Source organism: Cololabis saira, chromosome 10 (genome assembly GCF_033807715.1).
Source record: "Cololabis saira isolate AMF1-May2022 chromosome 10, fColSai1.1, whole genome shotgun sequence".
Lineage (NCBI taxonomy): Eukaryota > Metazoa > Chordata > Actinopteri > Beloniformes > Belonidae > Cololabis > Cololabis saira.
In genome coordinates this window covers 41,330,262-41,351,403 of record NC_084596.1, presented here as the reverse complement: position 1 = coordinate 41,351,403, position 21,142 = coordinate 41,330,262, and the positions used below count along the sequence as shown (strand labels likewise).

At 39.4% G+C, this 21,142-nt stretch overlaps 1 protein-coding gene across 2 annotated transcripts in view; it reads left to right on the top strand.

The window, feature by feature from the left end:
• The window catches only part of LOC133453072 (low-density lipoprotein receptor-related protein 8-like), a 196,729-nt gene that overhangs the window by 154,972 nt on the left and 20,615 nt on the right, over nt 1-21,142 (top strand). For both annotated transcript variants that reach the window (XM_061732927.1, XM_061732926.1), the window contains exons 10-13: nt 1,613-1,784; nt 7,374-7,601; nt 15,804-15,922; nt 16,654-16,793. In XM_061732927.1, coding sequence (XP_061588911.1) covers nt 1,613-1,784; nt 7,374-7,601; nt 15,804-15,922; nt 16,654-16,793 — 659 coding nt within the window. The remainder of the gene's footprint in view (nt 1-1,612; nt 1,785-7,373; nt 7,602-15,803; nt 15,923-16,653; nt 16,794-21,142) is intronic.

The window sequence follows — 21,142 nt, the reverse complement described above, 5'->3', positions numbered from 1 at the left end:
TTTCTCAACATTTCGACTTTTTTCTCGAAATTTTAGTTCAACATTAATCTCGACATTTCGTCTTTTTTCTCAACATTTTGACTTTTTTCTCGACATTTCGACTTTTTTTCTCGAAATTGTACTTCAACATTAATCTCGACATTTTGACTTTTTTCTCTACATTTTGACTTTTTTCTTGACATTTCGACTTTTTTCTTAACATTTCGACTTTTTTCTCGACATTTCGACTTTTTTTCTCGAAATTGTACTTCAACATTAATCTCGACATTTCGACTTTTTTCTCGACATTTTGACTTTTTTCTCGACATTTCGACTTTTTTCTCGAGATTGTACTTCAACATTAATCTCTACATTTCAACTTTTTTCTCGACATTTCGCCTTTCGCCATTTGTCTTCATTCTAAGGCTTATACAAGACTTTTCATTTTTTGCGGCTCCAGACATATTTGTTTTTTGTGTTTTTGGTCCAATATGGCTCTTTCAACGTTTTGGGTTTCCGACCCCTTTAGAATATTCACAGAAGCGTTCATGTTATTTCCTGCTTAATTTTGACATAAAACAGACTTTTTTTAAATAATTTGATCTGACTTAAAAATGCTAAATGCTAAAAATTCTTTGCGCGCTCTAATTGCTAACTTCTCTCTGTCAATCGTGTTAAAGGCATTGTGTTCGTACGGTTAGAGGAGAGGGGTTTTTCTGATTTGTAATTTGTAATGTATTTATTTCAAAACAGGGACGGTGCACAATAAGACATTCATCTTGTACAAGAGAATGGTCATTGTGCCAGGTTGTGGCAGCTTGCTGTTTTCCACCTGTAGTCCCTGGGCAGGTTGATGGAATAGTAGTACATAAAAATTAGTTTAGAAAAAGTAAAAGAGCAGAACAAAGCAAAGAGACAATAGATAAAATAGATGAATAGAAACATGGGAGCAGATTCAACAGAGCATGGGATCTGTCAGATATTGGCACCAAAGATTTAAAGCTACACTGCAAAAACTCAAAATCTTACCAGGAATATTTGTCTTATTTCTAGTTAAAATGTCTCATTTTTAGTAAAAAAAATCTCATTACACTTAAAACAAGAGTCATCACCAGAAAAATAACTCATTTGACAATTTTCACCTGTTTCAATTCAATTTTCACTTGAAATAAGTAGAAAAATCTGCCAGTGGGACAAGATTTATCTTCTCATTACAAGCAAAAAAATCTTGTTCCACTGGCAGATTTTTCCACTTATTTTAAGTGAAAATCTACTTGAAACAGGTGAAAATTGTTTTTCTTTTTCCAGTGATGAGTCTTGTTTTAAGTGTAATGAGATTTTTTTTTTACTAAAAATTAGACATTTTAACTAGAAATAAGACAAATATTCTTGTTAAGATTTTGAGGTTTTGCAGTGTAGGGTGCCTCCCCAACACACATACAACACAACACACTTCATAAATGTACACACATTTGTCTTGACAGTAACCAACGCTTGGCAGGATGTGAGAAGGCGTGGGATGGGAGGTTATTTCCTGGGTCGGTCCTGGTGCTTGTTGTTACCAAACTGTCAAAACTGGACCAGTTTTCCATTAGTGGACCAGACCTTCCTCTGACTGCTTCTCTTCCTGCAGGTAAAAGTCCGTATCTGCTGTTCACCAACCGCCATGAGATCCGGCGCATCGACCTGGTGAAGCGGGACTACAGCCAGGTGGTGTCTACGCAGAAGAACGCCGTGGCTCTGGACCTGGACGTCGCCAACAACCGCGTCTTCTGGTGTGATCGATTCCACAGGAAGATCTACAGGTAAAGAAAAGCAAGAAGACGGGTTTTAGATTCCACTACATTCTCGCGGGACAGACACTGGATCGCAACCGCGTTTGAGGTTTTTCAGCGTTTAAGTTTGATCACAAAAGTGTGATTTGTGGATCTGAGGTGAGATACTTCATCGTGTACATCCTTGTCCTGCCGTGGTTGTTAGACCGTCATGTTACACAGAACCGCTCAAAACCAACATTATCCTCAAATCTTGAGATTAGGTTTGTGCCAACATTCAGAACTTAACTGCGTCTCACATAGGCCTGTGTTGAAAAAAATCAATTTCTCAATTCTAAATCGATTCTCATATTAATTCCTAAAAATCGATTCATACGTCTAAAGATCGATTTTTTTTTTTTTTGGGGGGGGGGATTATTTTTTAAAATTTTCTTTTATTTATTTATGTATTTTTTTTTTTACTTTTGGTAATTTTTTTGTTGATCCCCAAATATTTTGTTGGACACGAGAATAACTGGTGCCATGTTTTTGCCTTTAAATATGTTTAAAGGTATGAAAACATTAAAGTGTTATAATTGCATAAATTGTCTATATTTCATTACTTTATATACTGTCTTGGGGTTACATTTGCAAAAAAATGCTAAAAACCAAATGCTCAAAAATTAAAAACCAAAATAGACCGAAAATGGAACAAATAAAAACGGAATGTGGGAAAAAATAAAAGCGATTTCGTCCGTCTCTGTTTCCTCCCTGGATCTGTTTGATAATTCTGACCCACGATGTTTCTGAAAGCAGTTCTATCAGCATTCTGGGAGCTGATTGGTCCTTACAGCATCATTAGCTGCAATACTTGCTGTTGAATCTCAATATAATACTAGTATTAATATGTTGCAGAACTACAGTCATATAATTCATGCAACAGCTAAAAAAAACAGTTTTAATAACACTAACCCAAATCAATATCGGAATCGAATCGAATCAAATCTTGATAATCGATTCTGAATCTTAAGAATCGGAATCAAATCGATTCTTGACATTTGAATCGATCCCCAGCCCTAGTCTCACAAAGGGTGGACATGGGAATCATCGTAACTGCATTTTTAGGACTCCAGATAAGAAATACTTCATCAGCACAGTCTGATGTGCAGGGCCGTCCCTGACCGAATTGGGGCCCTAAGCGAAATGTAATTTGGAGGCCCCCCTGCCCCCACACCTCTCCTCATCCCAAATATATCATAGGTATAAAATGGCCGTATATCGACATGCCATTTAACTAACTTAAATAAATATTGAATAAACTTCAACCTGAAATAAATAAGTATTGAATTAAAATTTTCAACCCGAAATAAGGAAATAAATATTAAATAAAAAACTTCAATAAATTAACAAATCTGAGTCACAAATAGCCATCAATTACTCATCAAAAGAAAGTTACCGTATTGTCCCGAATATAAGACGACCCCGATTATAAGACGACCCCCTCTTTTTCAAGACTCAAGTTTGAAGAAAGACTTTTTGAACACCAAATTCAATTTTTATACAGAAAATAATTACAGTACATCTGAAACAAATGATTATAACAATATATTGGAGAGAAAAAGCATGTTATTTTGACTATTTGAAATCATTATCTTGAAGTTTGCATCAAAACTTTTCCTCAGCTGCCGGTTTACCTGCTGAACTTCCCCCCACTTTTCTCCAGATTGTCGCTACGTTTCTCCACTTTCTGTTATCTCTTCTCTTATTTTTTTCTCTTTTCTTTCTTATACTATTTTTTATTTTTCTTCTTCGTGACAGTGGTTCGCTTTGGCCTGGGGAGTTAAGTTCTGCATTCGCTTTAAAGTTATTTGGCGCCATCTAGCGTTGTGAATGGGTATAACGTCTAGACCCCGAATGTAAGACGACCCCCACTTTTTCAGTCTTATTTCAATGCAAAAAACACAGTTTTATATTCAGGCCAATACGATACTTAGACCACCTCAATCCCCCACAAAAAACTCAAAGCAGGTTTAGCAGGTCTGAAATCAGGACTAAACATGCTTGTGTGCCTTTTACGGACGCACACGTCTCTATGTTCTGGATGCAAAGTCATCAATGTGGTCAAAAACTTCTTAATAACATAAATTGATATAAAACTATAGCCAATATTGCCAATTTGTCACCTATATACGACCAACTGGTCATTTTTTACCACTCTTTTTCAACAAACGTGAATGCAGAGGGCGTTAGCAAGGCAAATAAATGTTCATCAGGGCTGCTGGGAAAACAAAGTTCTCCAGTCTAGACAGAGATTCCTATCTGAGTGGCAGCTCAGGTGTTTAATTTCAACAACACACCCACCTTTAAGTGAAGCACGAGTTTCCAAGCGTTTTGTATTTTTTTCCCTCTTCTTCGCTCCTGATTCTTTCGTGATGTCTTTTGGACGACGTGTTGAAATCTCACTTTCTGCAGCGCTGCAAGATCCTGCCTGCACGCTGCCCTCTGATTGGTCGGATGTCGGGTGCTGCCAATCATTGCGCGGCCAGATTAGGCCCCGTTTACACGTAGCAAAAAACGGTTGTGTTTTCATGCGTTTTGGCCGTTCGTCTACACGAAAACGAAGCTCAAAGTCACCAAAAACAATCATTTCTGAAAACTCCGGCCAAAGTGGAGATTTTCAAAAACTCAGTTTTTGAAAATTTTCAGTCAGAAAATTTTTTTTTACGTTTGCTTGTAAACAGAGAGAAACAGACATTTAGGCTTCAGAACGTCACGTTATGCGACAGAAACGTCACCAGCATCATGTGTGTGACCTGTGTTTACAATTTGTTATTTTTTTGTATTTTACCTGTTTTATATTCTAAAGTCACACTTAAAAGTAACTCCACTTCCCTGTCACTCCAAACGAAAGACTCTCGTTCATCTTGGAAGTAACTGGAAGTTACTCGTGTCATTTTTCCAGGATTCCAATTGGCTAGCATGACTTTATCTTCTCGTTACACTGCCCCCTGTAGGTTTGGCTGCTGATAGCACCTTAACAGTTATTTATGCAGGTTTGTGTAAATGATGGTATTTTTCAAAACGTAGAGGGGGAAATATCAGTTTCTGTAAATACCCGGCTATGTGTAAACGTGGCCTTACAGGTCTCTTTTCTCTACTCCGCCTCACGGTAACACATATGTGCATCCATTACACTTATGCGCTACCGTGCAAATGTGTCCTCTCGCGCAAAACGTGGAAGATGAGGCCCTACGCACAGCGCCTGTTCTGCGTTTTCTGCTGATGTGGTGTCCATGAATGTGGAGGATCTGCAAGTGTTTTTTCTTTCTCAGCATGTACGTTATCCTGGCTGCACTTATCCCCGACGGTGCTCTAATTAGAGCACTGGGTTCTCTTCTTAAAATGGATGTTAAGAGGAGAAAAGGTCTCTGGGGAGGCCTAGGTCGGAGCTCCTGTTGGGGAGCCCAGCTGCCCTGGCCCTGGCCTCCCGTCACACCTCTGCGGGGGGCCGGGGGGGCCGGGGGGGCCGGGGGGGCCGGGGGGGGCGGTCATTAGTGAGCAGGGGCACCTCTGAGTGAGTCCTTGTCTCTTCTGATAAGGGATAAGCTGAGGAGGACGCTAACCTGAGGATGAACCTGGCCCAGGGCCATCACTCCTCCTGCAGCCCCGTCCTCTGCTGTTCACCCACTTTACAGCCCTGCTGGTGCAGATCTACTTAGAATATACATATCAGCTGTCGTCAGTACTCGAGTTGTAAAAAACAATCAGGGGGGATGGTGGATTTTATCATATGGGGACAGATAATTTGTGCTGATTACAAATAATATAATATATAACAAATAATGGCCTGGTTTCCCAGATCAGTTAAGTAGCTCTTAACAGCGAAAGACTTCTTTCACAGGCTCCTTAAGAAGGTTTGAAAGAAGTCTTTCGCCGGGCCAATAGCAGTGACCAAAACACCTGCAGAAATACTGCAGGAATGACATAGCAGCAGTTAAATGCAGCCTTCTGTAAGCTTTAAATATCCACTGGGCTTACATCAAATACATCAAAACACAACAATAAAAACAGTTTTCTGAACTTATCAATATGACTCTGTCCTTCACAGGATAAGTAAGATGGATCACTGCAAAAACTCAAAATAAGAATATTTGGCTTATTTCTAGTTAAAATGTCTCATTTTAGTAAAAGAAATCTCATTACACTTAAAACAAGACTCATTACTGGAAAAAACAACAATTTTCACCTGTTTCAAGTAGATTTTCACTTGAAATAAGTAGAAAAATCTGCCAGTGGAACAAGATTTTATTGCTTTTAATAAGAAGATAAATCTTGTCCCACTGGCAGATTTTCCTACTTATTTCAAGTGAAAATTTACTTGAAACAGGTGAAAATAGTCAAATAAGTTATTTTTCTGGTGTTATTTTTCTGGTGATGACTCTAAATGTTGAAATAGCAGTAAAACCACATTCATTGATGAAATTACATAAGGGATGGAAAGGGGGGATGGCAGTTTTCCTTCCTCTGGACACTCCAGGAACCCTGATTACATCCTCAGACTCAGAGCAAAGTACTCTGAGATAATGTGGACCTGTGAGGCCCCGAGATAAGATGGAGCTTGGCTCCTAAGCGCTTTAAATGTGTGAAAAAAGAATTTTAAATACTAGTTTGGATTTGACAGGGAGCCAATGAAGAGAAGCTCAAAGTGGAAAAGCATAAATCTCCCCAGAATTCATGCTGCAGCATTTTGTGTCGGCTCGAGGGCTTTCCAAGAAAACGTTGCAGTAAGTAATGAGGTTTCTCTGCATCGCTTCAGCATCTGGTCGTAATTAAACAATGTTATGTAGGTGACGGACGGGAGATCGGTGGATTAAAGGTCAAAACCTGGTCTAAGAAAACCTTAACGCTCCTCGCAGCTGTGATGAATGCCAGGGCTGGGGATCCATTCAAATGTCAAGTATCGATTTGATTCCGATTCCTAAGATTCAGAATCGATTATCAGAATTTGATTCGATTCGATCCGATATTGATTTGGGTTAGTGTTATTAAAACAGTTTTTTGAGCTGTTGCATGAATTATATGACTGTAGTTATGGAACATATTAATACTAGTATTATATTGAGATCCAACAGCAAGTATTGCAGCTAATGATGCTGTAAGGACCAATCAGCTCCCAGAATGCTGATAGAACTGCTTTCAGAAACATCGTGGGTCAGAATTACCAAACAGATCCAGGGAGGAAACAGAGACGGATGAAATCGGTTTTATTTTTTCCATTTTCTGTCTTTTTCGGTTTTTAATTTAATTAATTTGGTTTTTAGCATTTTATGCAAATGTAACCCCAAGACAGTATATAAAATAATGAAATATAGAAATATAGATTTAAGCAATTATAACTGAAAACTTTAATGTTTTCATACCTTTAAATATATTTAAAGGCAAAAACATGGCACCAGTTATTCTTGTGTCCAAAAAAACACTTGGAAAATCGATTTTTTCAACACAGGCGTAATGAATGCAAACATGATAATAATGCCATAAAAGTGAGGACATGGCGAGGAGTTTGTTCCTGAGATGCTCAGGTCTGGAGACAGAAGCCCGGTCCTCCAGATAACCCCACTACCCCGTTCATGTTTGCAGTGCCTTCATCCACGAGGCCGGCGACCCCAGCCAGCAGGTGCCGCTGGTGGACTCGTCCCTGCACACGCCGGTGGGCCTGGCTCTGGACTGGCTCCAGCACAACCTGTACTGGACCGACTCGGGGGACAAGTCCATCTCCGTGGCCTCGGTGGACGGCACCAAGAGACGCGTGCTCATCAGCAGCGACCTGAGCGAGCCCCGCGCCATCGCCCTGGACCCCCACCACGGGTAAGGAGACCCACCAAACACTCAGACCAGAGGGGTTAAGAGAGGGAATGTGCAGGACGTCACAGATGCAACTTCACAGCGGGTTACGCCCACTGAGTGTCAGAAAGACTGAGTGTCAGAAAGACTGAGTGTCAGAAAGACTGAGTGTCAGAAAGACTGAGTGTCAGAAAGACTGAGTGTCAGAAAAACTGAGTATCAGAAAGACTGAGTGTCAAAAAGACTGAGTGGCAGAAAGACTGAGTGGTAGCGTAAACTTTCAGTTTGAGCAACTGGAAAACATCTAAAATGGGAAAGAGCTGTTGTACGATCGACTGTACTCATAGATTTAGCAAGAAATCAGAGTTATCAACAATTTAGAAAACATATAAAAGCCTTTATTGAATCATGGCTTAGTAAAAGTTAAAAAATGCCAACATGTTTCGGCCATGTAAGCCTTCTTCAAGGCAGATAACAAAGACAAAGGGGTCTCCTTCAAGCAGCTCTTTAAACACAGGTAAACGGTCACATGATCAGCTCAGGTGGTATCAATTAACCTGGTAGGAGCAAACAGGCACATCAATCAGATGCAAAGGAGAACAAACAACCAATCAGCATAAGCAGCAAAGGAAGACACAAACAGCAATACAAACAATAATAATACAAAAGACAACCGAAAAATAAATTATAAAGTCATATTTTTCAAGTGTTTTGAAGGTGAAAGAAAACTTTTTAAATGTTTTAAAGCAGGAAAATGGATCAAATTAGAAAAATGTTTAAAAGAAATTTTCTAAAGTTTTTAATCATCTAAAAGTAGACAAAATATTTCAAAATAACTTCAAATCAGAGTTATCGTTTTACAGACTGCCGAAAAATAAGCTTAAGAGAGACAAATGGATCACTGCAATTCAAAGAAACAACTGGATTCCAGGAACCGAAACGTGGATTTGTGGTTCCCATTTTGTATCAGGTAATGTTGGATTTTTGGGTAGCTAACGTTAAACGGTCAAATCATAAAGTTCAGTGTCCTCATCACTTTAATTTCTACAACAAATCCTGCCTTGAAGTCGGACCAAGTGTCAAGACTTTTGTAAGCCTTCAAGCTTTGCTTCGTGTATTTCCCCGGTGTAGAAATTAAGTACATATAAATATCAGGAAACTGGATTTGTGGCCAAATATTAAACATGGACCACTGGTTCTTGGTAACTGTACCAAATATTAATGTCCATGGACCACTGGTTCTTGGTAACTGTACCAAATATTAATGTCCATGGACCACTGGTTCTTGGTAACTGTACCAAATATTAATGTCCATGGACCACTGGTTCTTGGGGTAACTGTACAGGTCACTGTCAAGTCCAACTGATGCTAATTTAAGCTGATAATCGACTGTTATCCCGTCTTCTCCACTAGTTGCAGCGGTTTTTGCTGATGTTTTTGCCACTCAGTGAGAGTAAGGGGGCTGGTCCAGTGGGAGAGTGACGTCAATGCAAACCCTCTATTGATCATTAATAATGATCAAGTGTAATTGCAATATTACACAAAGTCAAACAACTTCTTAATCAGTCATCAATATACACCTTGCACTGCTCCTTCATACTTTCATTTATGAGCTACTGTGTGACAGTGTGGGGGAGCACATATAAAACAAACACGGATACAATATTCAAACTTCAAAAAAGAGCAATAAGAATTGTAAATAAAGTGGCCTTTAGAGAATCAACAAACCCACTCTTCATCAAACTGAGAACACTCAAATTTAAGGATCTGGTCGACTTCAAAACTATACAAATCATGCACAAAGCAAATCATCATCAGTTGCCACAAGACATCCAGAAGTTGTTTCAAATAAAAGAAAATAAACACAATCTCAGGGGAATATGTAATTTCAAAAAACGGCATGAAGGAACAAACATCAAAACCCATTGTGTCTCAGTGATGGGAGTTAATCTGTGGAACAGCTGCAAAGATGAAATGAAATCATGCAAATCACCAAGTAAGTTGAAACAAATCTTTAAAATCAATACTCTTAATGGATGCAAAATGGAAATAGACACATGAACTGACAGCCAGTGACCAAAGTGCCTTGCTCAGCTGAACCACCTTTTCTGTCTCTTTTATGCTTTTCTTTTGGAGTTGTGTGAAATGAAGAAATTGTAAAAACAGAACATTAGAAGGGGTAGGACTAGAAAAGTTTTTTAAAACTCCATCAGAGCTTCTGCTTTTTGGCGTAGCTTTGAGCTATGATTGACGACGTGGCGTGATACGTCACGCTGAGGAGACGTAGTTGATCGTCTGAGCTTGTGTTTATCCAGTTTAGGACCTTTTCTTCATGTGCTCTTATGTAAAACCTTTTCTTTTTCTCTTTTTTAAAGAGGCTGCACTTTCTTTCCCCCCACATCTTCGTGTCTAAGAATTCAGGGTCGGGAGCTTGTGATCCAATTAAAATCCTGACTCATTTTTTAGAAATGGTGTCCTAGATGATGCCTCCTAATCTGAGCCGCGTGAAACTCTGCCAGCTTGTGCTTCTGCAGCTTTGTGTCCTTCGTCATCCCGAATCAGCTACAGAAATAACCCGAACTGAAGCCTGGAGTGAGACCCACACACAGACGCACGCAGGCGTCACGGCGGCATCGCGGGAACCACGCAGTCCCTCTGTTCACCTGGCCGTCATAAACATTTACACAGAACTGAGCTGGAGTCATTTTGCTGATTCGATTGGTGATAAAATTACAAGTGACTATTCAGAGCTGCTGTTAAGCTTTGTGATGAGACACTTGGGTTGATCGTAGCGACAGATGCTGCAGCTCTACAGCTGTGTCAGACTCCAACAGCATGTATTTCTAGTTAAAGTGATAAATGGGATTAAGGACTGAAACTAAGCCGTGATTGAACTGTTCGCTCCTTAAATACAGACTTTACTATGACAATCTGAACTTTATTGATCTCTTGTTGTTTAAAGGAGCCGTCTGTAAGAAATGTCCAAAACTGGTACTGCAGTCACTTTCAAAATACTGTTGAGCGGCGTGTACCCTCCCCCTCCTCCCCCCGACCAGAGGTTGCCAGGTAGGCTGCAGAATGCAGCAGGAACGTAGGCTGCCATGGCTGCCATAATTGGAGCCGAGCTGGCAACCCGGATGCCGAAACAATATTGACTTGGTGATTGGGAGATAGGTGGAGGGTGGAGCTTCAGACCAAAACAAAAAATGACAACATCAACATCAGTTGAGGGCTGCAACTCCTCTTTTTAAACGGGAATATCCTGGCTTGAGTGCTGTTGTCAGTGACATAAGTATTTGAAATGAACATGATTTTTAAATGTCTGTTGACATATCGGGGTCATTTTATGATTCGTTTTATTATTGCTCTTACATACAGCTCCTTTAACAGTGGCTTGAGATGGGATTTGATTTGGATTTGAAGATTTTATTTCAAACATGCATGTTAAAAAAGAGTACAAAAAAGTAAAAGAACACACACATACAGTACATGTACATATACATATATATATATATATATATATATATAGTACATGTACAGCACTTGGGCAGACCTCACGGATCCACCAACATGTTGGAAACGGAGTAGGAATGAAGTGAACACTTCAGTCCTACCCCTGATTCTGACATACATTCTTACATCCAGAGGTGTCAAGTAACGAAGTACAAATACTTTGTTACCTTACTTAAGTATAAATTTTGGTTATCTATACTTCACTGGAGTCATTATTTTTCAGACGACTTTTTACTTTTACTCCTTACATTTTCACACAATTATCTGTACTTTTTACTCCTTACATTTTATAAACAGCCTTGTTACTCTATTTCATTTTAGCCTTTAATAAAAAACTATCCAGATAAATTGCTCCATCCGGATAGAGTGAATTTGGTTGTGGTTGTTTCAGATGTTCTTGTCCAGTTTTGTTCTTACATCCGTTCCCTCAGATTCCTGCAACTAAACTTGGATGTACATTCCAATAAAGGTTAGGATAAATGATAACATGCCTCTGAAGTTTGACTTTTTGCACCATTACAATACTTATAGGCAACTAGTCATCATATCTGCTGCTCTCTGAAACACATGTTAATGCTCAATAGTACACATATATGCTTCTTTAATATATTTGCATTATACTAAGATACATTCATTTTCAATGGCTTTTGTCCTTAATGGCTTTTTTCCCCCTTACATTACTTTTACTTTTATACTTTAAGTAGTTTTGGAACCAGTACTTTTATACTTTTACTTGAGTAAAAAACTTGAGTTGATACTTCAACTTCTACAGGAGTATTTTTAAACTCTAGTATCTAAACTTCTACCTGAGTAATGAATATGAATACTTTTGACACCTCTGCTTACATCTAACAAGACCAGTTTCAATAAGCTTACTTATAAAACACCCATACCTACTTTAATAACTTTAATAACTACAGTGATATAATACTCAATTATATGTATATATAAATATAGTCAAAATCAAACAAATCAAAGCAAACAAAAGAAAACTAAACAAATGCCCAGCATTTAGTTGTGCTACTATGTATGTATGTAATAATAAAAGTAATTATAATGTATAGTATTACATTATAATTACTTTACTATAATACTACAATATAATAGAGAACAATAAACAGCAATGGTATAACAATATACTTGAATAACTATATAAGAGTAGATATGATATGCTATATATACACTGGTATATATATTTACCTCCAATTATATACATAAAAATTACTATAAATCTATATATTGACATGTCTACATATAACTATGAATCAATATATATTAATAGAGATATAGATATATAAATACTGTATGTATAATATAACTCAATACCTGAATATGTGTGATATTACACAAGAAATGTACAGATTATTTTAACAAATCCTAATTGATGCATTTTGTAATCTGTTGGCCTTGAGCAGGAACCGTTTCTTTTGAACTCAGTAGGTTTTTAAGACTTTTTCCCTCTGACGAGCCAGAACTGGGTCCAGAGGAGGTAAAGTCAGACGTGTTATTTCTGCAGCACATTTAACACAGCTGGTGGCGTGGAAGCCATGCAGATATAAACTCAGATCAGATAGAACCTCTCTAAATCAAATTAAGCACCTTGTAGTCTAGTAATTGATTTTTTTCTTATATATATACAGTATATTCACATACATGCGTACTTGAAAGGTGCTATTTCTAAGAACGGTGTTGCAGGGGCAGCTCCCTGATGCACAGATCCTTTAGAACGATTCCCCGCAGTAATCCTGGTTTCAGAAATATCTCCCGTTCTCTGGGCTGATCTCTCCTGACATCCCACCCTCCCTTACCTCTGCTGTCATGGAAAACCTTTTCTTTCTGACTCTTTATAATGCATGAGAAGAAGGACATTTTCAGTTTTTTCTTTTCTCTTTTATAGTTAAGCCAGTTAAAAAATCTGCAAAAGTTACTGTTATTGCACACAAAGGATTATTGCGCAAGTTAGGTAACCAATTGGACTCAATAACCAAAACTACAGTGGAAATATGGAACAAAGTTGTTGAAAGGTATAAATTTGAGAAAGGGACAAAGATTCTGAGTTGGTTTGCATTTGATTCGAGGTTTGTACCTGGAACGCATGATAACGGGTTTAAGCAACGGTCTAAAAAAGTAATTACAGAGATATGTACCATGGTCGACGGGGGAAGCTGCAGAGTTTTGAAAAGTTAAGGGATACATTTGGATTAGATGAACATGAACAATATCGATACCGACAAATTAGGGATTACTATGAGAAGGAAATAAAAACTGACACTGATAATGAAGTTATTGATGTGTTTTTGAAAATTTATGAAGGAAAAACATGTAAGGTAATCTCAACCCTGTATGAAGGTTTGCTGTCATGCAGGAAGACTTCCTCTCTTTATATCAAAGAAAAATGGTAAAAAGAGTTGAGGGAACGGATAACTGAGGAGGAATGGTTTAATATTTGTAAAAGGCAGTGCACGGCCACTAGCTCCAGGATCTGGAGAGAATTCAATTGGAAAATTAAAGCTGCAAGCAGCGATGAACGGGCCCTCGGGCGTGCAATTTTCACCAATAAAAGTCAAGGACTCAAAACTAAGTCCAATGACACCACCCACGACTCTTTATGTCAAACCATTCAAAAGTTATGGCAGAAAATAGGAACTATCAAATATCGACCAATCAGATGAAGGGGGGTGCGCTTTTTGCCGTCTAGCATCGCCACTGTAACAGTTTTGACTGAGAAAAGTAATGCATGGTGTCGCAGGATGGAGACGCACATTTTGATGTATAACACACCTGGGTGCACATTACGGTTCGGGCCGCATTAACGGCCAAAGAAGTGGCATAAATTGCGCCAAAATTACACGATTAATTCCAAAATGGCCGACTTCCTGTTCAGTTTCAGCCATGGCGCCAAGAGACTTTTCTTTAAGTTGCGACATGATACAGGTGTGTACTGATTTTCATGCATGTACGTCAAACCGTATTATGGGGCTTGAGGCACAAAGTTTTCTAGGGGGCGCTGTTGAGCCATTAGGCTACGCTCATTCATGCAAACCATTTTTCGCCAGGCCTGGCTTGGTGCAAAATTTGGTGACTTTTTGAGCACGGGGGGCAAAAAGACCCTACTTTCGACGGAAGAAGGAAAAGGAAAAAAAAAGGAGGAAAAAAATTCCAACAGATACAAAATTCCTTCACACTGTAAGTGCTCGGGCCCTAAATATAGTCCGATTTTTTATAATTCCAAATATTAGGAAGGAAACTGTATGTATCCAGCAGCCATGATGCTGGGCACTATATGGACACATGGATGTGGCACATATGCAGATTTTCTGGTCTTGCCAGAAGATAATAGGATATTGGGATAAAACATGGCGGGGTTTAAGAAAAATAATAGGATACGAACTTCATAAATCTTGTAAGATACTTCATTTGGGAAGTTTGACACAAGATATAATACAAAAAGAGGATGAATATCTTGTTAAAGTTCTGCTATCGGCAAGTAAAAAAGCAATAACAAGGTTATGGTGTAAAGCAGAACCAGCGACCGCGGGGCAGTGGCTGAGACCTGCGGAAGACATATCTGTATGGAAAAAATGACATAAACTACGATTACAAGAGACACAATTTCAGGAAAAAACTGGAAAAATGGACAGATTATAGAGCACAGCAAGAGGACACCACCATCACCACTGGACAATAAGGACGTTGATATGAGAATAATTGCTTTGTGAAGAAACGTCAGCCATTATGAACCTGCGCTCACAGAACTTTATTCAAATGCAGGTCCCGAGAGCCAGAACTGAACTGGGTAAAAAGGCTTTCAAGTTTTCTGCCCCCTCAACCTGGAATGATGCGCAGAAGGACTTGAAATTGGTTGATTTAGTATTCTTGGGTGAATTCAAATCAATTTTAAAAGACGGAGAAATGAGCTCTCTCGGTTCTTGTGACTGCCCCGTTGTGTAAATTTTACTATTGTTTTACTATTGTTTCCCCGGAATGTGTGACTGACTGTCTGTGTTTGTATGTATTGTTGTATTGTTTTTATGCTGCCATTTTGGCCAGGTCACCCCTGGAAAAGAGGTTTTAATCTCAATGAGTTTTTACCTGGTTAAAAAGGATATATAAAGGACTGTCTCAGAAAGTTAGAATATTGTGATTTTCTGTAATGCAATTACAAAAACAAAAATGTCATACATTCTGGATTCATTACAAATCAACTGAAATATTGCAAGCCTTTTATTATTTTAATATTTCTGATCATGGCTTACAGTTTAAGAAAACTCAAATATCCTATCTAAAAAAAATAGAATATTCTGGGAATCTTAATCTTAAACTGTAAGTCATAATCAGCAAAATTAAAATAATAAAAGGCTTGCAATATTTAATTGCATTACAGAATATAAAGAACTTTATCACAATATTCTAATTTTCTGAGACAGTCCTGTATATAAGGATGTAAAACCTGACACTGTAATTGTTGACAGAATTTTCATTAAAAAAAACTCTGCTAAAGTACTCACTGCAGATGCAGAAGCATAAAAGCACGAAAATATCCACACTAACCAAAATAAATAAAGGAAAGAGAAGTATTGGACAGAGCGACTGGTTGGACTGACATGGACAGCACGACAGCTGTGTGTAAATTAACTGCAGCTTCACCTTATCTCCCTGAACAACTCTTCCCTCTGTTGATCCATTCACCGTGAACCTTCCTCTCTGTTCCAGCTTCATGTACTGGTCGGACTGGGGCACGCGAGCCAAGATCGAGAAGGCCGGCATGAACGGAGTGGACCGGCAGGTGCTGGTGGCCGATAACATCGAGTGGCCCAACGGCATCACTCTGGGTGAGAGCAGCACGCTAATGCATTCACTCCACTCTCTGAAGCAAAAGGTCAAATATAATTGAAGCAGGATTGATCTGTGATTAATAGTCCGGAGGGGAGGGGGTGTTTTCATACTGCCTTGGAACATTTGAGTGTTTCACAATGTATCTAATACGACTATCAGATGTATAACTGTGATATTTCAGAAAGTGATTAATATCGCCTCCAGGGATTTGACGGTGAAGCTCACGAGTACGGAAGAGTATTAGGGCCAGGCAGGAGAAAAATAAAAATAATATTTTAGAGGTAAAGATTTTTTTTTTCATTATGCCCTTCGAGAAAAAAGTCAAAAGGTATTTCAACTTTATTCACGAAATTTCGACTTTAATCTCGACATGTCGACTTTTTTCTTGAAATTGTATTTCAACATTATTCTCCACAATTCGACTTTTTTCACGAAATTGTATTTCAACATTAATCTCGACATTTCAACCTTTTTTTTTTTTACATTTCCACTTTTTAACAAAGTGCACAATAAAAAAAAATCTTCCCCTCTCATATATTTTTTCTCCTGCCTGGCCCTAATACTCTTCCGTAGATGTATAACTGTGATATTCCAGAAAGTAATTGATATGACCTCCAGGGATTTGACGGTGAACCTCTCAACTGCTTAAAGTAAAGACGATCTGTTTTCTGTTTGCCTTGGGGAGCACCGTTCCACATGTGTGCATGTGTGTGTTTTCTCTCTGCAGACGTGGCCAACAGGCGTCTGTACTGGGTGGACTCCAAGCTCCATCTCATAGCGAGCGTGGACCTGAACGGAGCTCACCGCCGCACGCACATGTCGTCGGCGGCGACGCTGGGACACCCCTACGCTCTGGTGGTGTTTGAGGTTGGTGCTGCTGTAACACTCCGTAAGAGATTTCACATGTTTTAGTCCATGAAATCATCCAGCCACCCACGTGTCATCATAAACGCCTGGCGGGGCCCTGCACGGTTTATGGGGTCTGGGTGTTGCTGCGTGTCCTGTGAGCGCCGGTTAAAAACAGGAACAGGTATGAGGTTGGAAAGCAATCTGCAGACCCCCAGCCCCCAGACAGTCTCTGATTAGATTACATTTATTTATTTGCACATTTTTGAAAGAAGAAAAGAAAAAAATTCTTAGAGAAAATAAGAAAAAAAAAAACAACAACATAAAAGAATGTGCTGGAGAGGTCAGAAACCTGAGAGGGCTCATCGAGTGGCCTCCCCTCTATGATACACTTCAGACAGTAAAACAATAAATACTTACACAAATACACTAGATGATTAACTAATAGTTAAAATAGACATCATAAAAAATATAATAAAAGGAGCAGAATGTAGGATAAATCCAAACAAAGAGCATCTGGATATATACAGTAGTATACAGTGTACAGTGACAGACACACAAGCTATACACTGCAAAAACTCAAAATCTTACCAGGAATATTTGTCTTATTTCTAGTTAAAATGTCTCATTTTTAGTCAAAAAATCTCATTACACTTAAAACAAGAGTCATTACCAGAAAATAACTTGTTATTTGACAATTTTCACCTGGTTCAAGTAAATTTTCACTTGAAATAAGTAGAAACATTTTCTTATCTTCTCATTACAAGCAAAAAAATCTTGTTCCACTGGCAGATTTTTCTACTAAGTGAAAATCTACTTGAAACAGGTTAAAATAATGGCTTGGTTTTATATAGTACCCTTTAAGGAACCCAGAGCTTTACAAAGACCATTCATCCACATCCTCACTGGTGGTGGTAGCTACGTTTGTAGCCACAGCTACTACGTTTCGTAGCCACAGCTGCCCTGCAGACTGACGAAAGCGTGGCTGCCATATCGCCCCAAATGGCCCCTCCGACCACCACCAAACATTCAAACACATTCACACGGGGCAAGGTGGGTAAGGTGTCTTGCCCAAGGACACTACTACAACAACAGGGACGGAGCGGGGTTTGAACCGCCAACCGATCATTGGACTACCCAATCTACCACCTGAGCTACTGCCGGTTGTTTTTTTCCAGTGATGAGTCTTGTTTTAAGTGCAATGAGATTTTTTTTGACTAAAAATGAGATATTTTAACTAGAAATAAGACAAATATTCTTGTTAAGATTTTGAGTTTTTGCAGTGCAGCAGACGTTGTGCAGCAGGCTCTGTATTTAATATTATATTTCCCTCTAATGGTGCAACATCGCGGTGGATGGAGATGAGATGCTGATCTAGTTGGATAACTGTGAATATTGGATTTTGTACAAAAGTATTGTTGGAAGTGGAGTGGTAGCGATTGGCTTAAATACAGAATTTTGTAAATAAAAATAGAGATTTGCATTTTATTGATATCAAAAATATTGATAATCTTGAGTTTAGAAAAAAGGGGAACAGACGGGGCCTGGAAATCTGACCTTGTGACTGTTCTAACAAAACTTTTTTGAAGTAAATAAAGTTTGTGGAGATATGTGCGACAGGTGCTGGCCCAGACAACATTACAATACAAGAGATACGGATAAACAAGACTGGAATACAAAGTTAACAGGCAGGATCTATTGAGAACAGCTGATTTCCCTAATGATTCCTATCGATGTCAACACCTTTCTGGCCACAGAGTCGATGTGATCTTTCCAACAGCATAATTACATTGTGTGACCTGAGGTCTTGGGAGAACATCCCCGTGCTCGTGTGTACGCTGACACACGCAGAAGCCACGCTATCCCCTTCTTTCCACGGAGCTGCAGTCCCAGCCGGTATAAAGGCCTGCTCCTCCGTTGGCTTGATCTCAGGGGGGAAACTAGTCTCTCTGGAGCCAGACATAAAATTCATGAGCCGGTCACGAGAAATGGAACTGGAAACCCACCACGGCTCCGTCCTGAAGGCAGGTAGTGGTATGTGTATAAATATGTGAATAATCCAGGCCCTGGAGCGGCGGTGTGGAATACTCGGGAGACGTCCTCGCATAGACATCATCCAGCAAACTTACTATGGAATGTTTTGTAATTCAACATTTACCTCCAGTGGGTTTAAATGAATTTTTATATGAACCCAAATCCAACAATACTCAAAGTAGCAGGAGCCTAAATCCAAATAAGGTCATATTTCAAGAAGTTATGATCTAATTAATACTATTAGAGTCTCCATCAGACATGGAAGCCCTCCAGTTGCAGTACGTTGAAGTCTTTGTGGAACTTCTCACCATAGATGAATGTTGTGCTCGCCGTTTAATGTCGGCACATGATGGACATGAGATTGAAGCTTTTACAGAGCCAGAAACTAACTGGAACGATGCTCCGCAACATGTAGGAGAGCAACAGATGCAAACACCTGAATCAGGTTATTGTTTTGTTGGACTTGAAGATGAGTTGATTCACTTTTGGTGCTTTCGTTGTATCATAACTCTTCATATTTGGCTGGTTTCCCACAAAACGTTCTCATTCCCCTTTCCTTCTCCTCACCTTGATGATCTGTATTCTGCACGTTTGCGTTCACCCGGTCTCCTTCAGCCGTACGGACGGATCTGTGAGGCTTCTTGGACGCGTGGAAATGTGTGCGTAACTGTAGCTTTGTGTGTGTGTGTATCAGGTGATCCGTGCATGTGTATTTAACCATTTGTGTGTGTAGGAGGCTTTTTGAATTCGTAATAATGGTTTTGTCAGTAACTTCAAGCAAGTTACGCACACACAAATCAGATAATACGCACACACAAATCAAATAGTACGCACAAATCAAGTAATACACACACACACACACAAATGTTTTGAGTGGATTTTCTCTCCAAACAGTTACCTGGTTGATGCAGTAAAATCCTGTCCGAGTGAATTCTAATCGCTGATTTCATTGATTTTGTCAAAGAACCAAGGCAGCCCCGATCAAATCAAACAATAGAGGGTTTGCATTGACGTCACTTTCCCACTGGACCAGCCCCCTTACTTGCACTGAGTGGCAAAAACAGCTGCAACTAGTGGAGAAGACGGGATAACAGCGGATTATCGGCTTAAATTAGCGTCAGTTGGACTTGACAGTGACCCGTACAGTTACCAAGAACCAGTGGTCCATGGACATTAATATTTGGTACAGTTACCCCAAGAACCAGTGGTCCATGGACATTAATATTTGGCCACGAATCCAGTTTCCTGATATTTATATGTACTTAATTTCTACACCGGGGAAATACACCAAGCAAAGCTTGAAGGCATACAAAAGTCTTGACGCTTGGTCCTACTCAGAGTGCGAAATACGGGGGGGTTAACCCTTGAGCCCCCCTGAAGGACTCAAAAGCCAAATTTAGGGGGGGTCTCAATGTTGTCAAAAAAATTAATAAATTAGGCTATATAATAGAATATGATAATTTCATTGTCACTAATGGGCAATTAAATATGTTTAAGAGATGCCATATCAAGTAGTCACAATTCAAAACTTTTATTGGTTTAACACAAGTCCTGCACCTTTATGTATGCAAATTAGCCATGTGCTTCAGCTGAGTGCGAACTAGGCTTTTCCGCAATTAATAACACGGACAGCCAGGCGCGCAACAGGTTGCGCGAAAAAAGCCTGTCTGCACTCTGTGACCTCAACGGACCTCCTCTGGACAAATTCGACCCGGTTCCATTTGTCAGAAGCTGGATTAAAGCAGGACATCGCCTTCTTCCTGGAAACCAGGATGGAAAGCACAAGAAGTCGAGAAAAGGCCCATTTGGTCTATTTTAACTTAAGGTTGTCAGGGCTGTTGTGGTGAGGAGCCAGATGCACGAGAGCGAGAGGTAGGAGTTCAACAAAAAAGGGTTTATTTTACAAAAACCAAAAAACAAAGCGCTGCTTAGCAGGCTCAAAAACAGGGATCAAAAAACTTAAGCAAAAACTTGGCAGGACACATGGAGGAAAGAAACAGGACGGAACCACCAGGAGCAAGGGAAAGACAAGACCAGATATACACAAGGGGGTAACGAGACACAGGTGTGAACAATCAGGGCAGATGGAAGACAGGCGGGGCAAAACAGAAACACAAACTGGGGGAAATGTCAACCACTGAAAAAGGTATTTTAAGGTAAGAGGCCAGCCTGCTTAATATGGCCTGAACCCACCTGAGAGCTAATGTTTTTTTTAATTATTGTTATTAATATTTTGCGTTATGGCCTGTTATGAGTGTGATTTGTGAATGTGTAAGCTGCGTGAACCCACCTGTTGAGAGCCATCGTGTTTTGTTTTTTTTATTTTGTGTGATGAC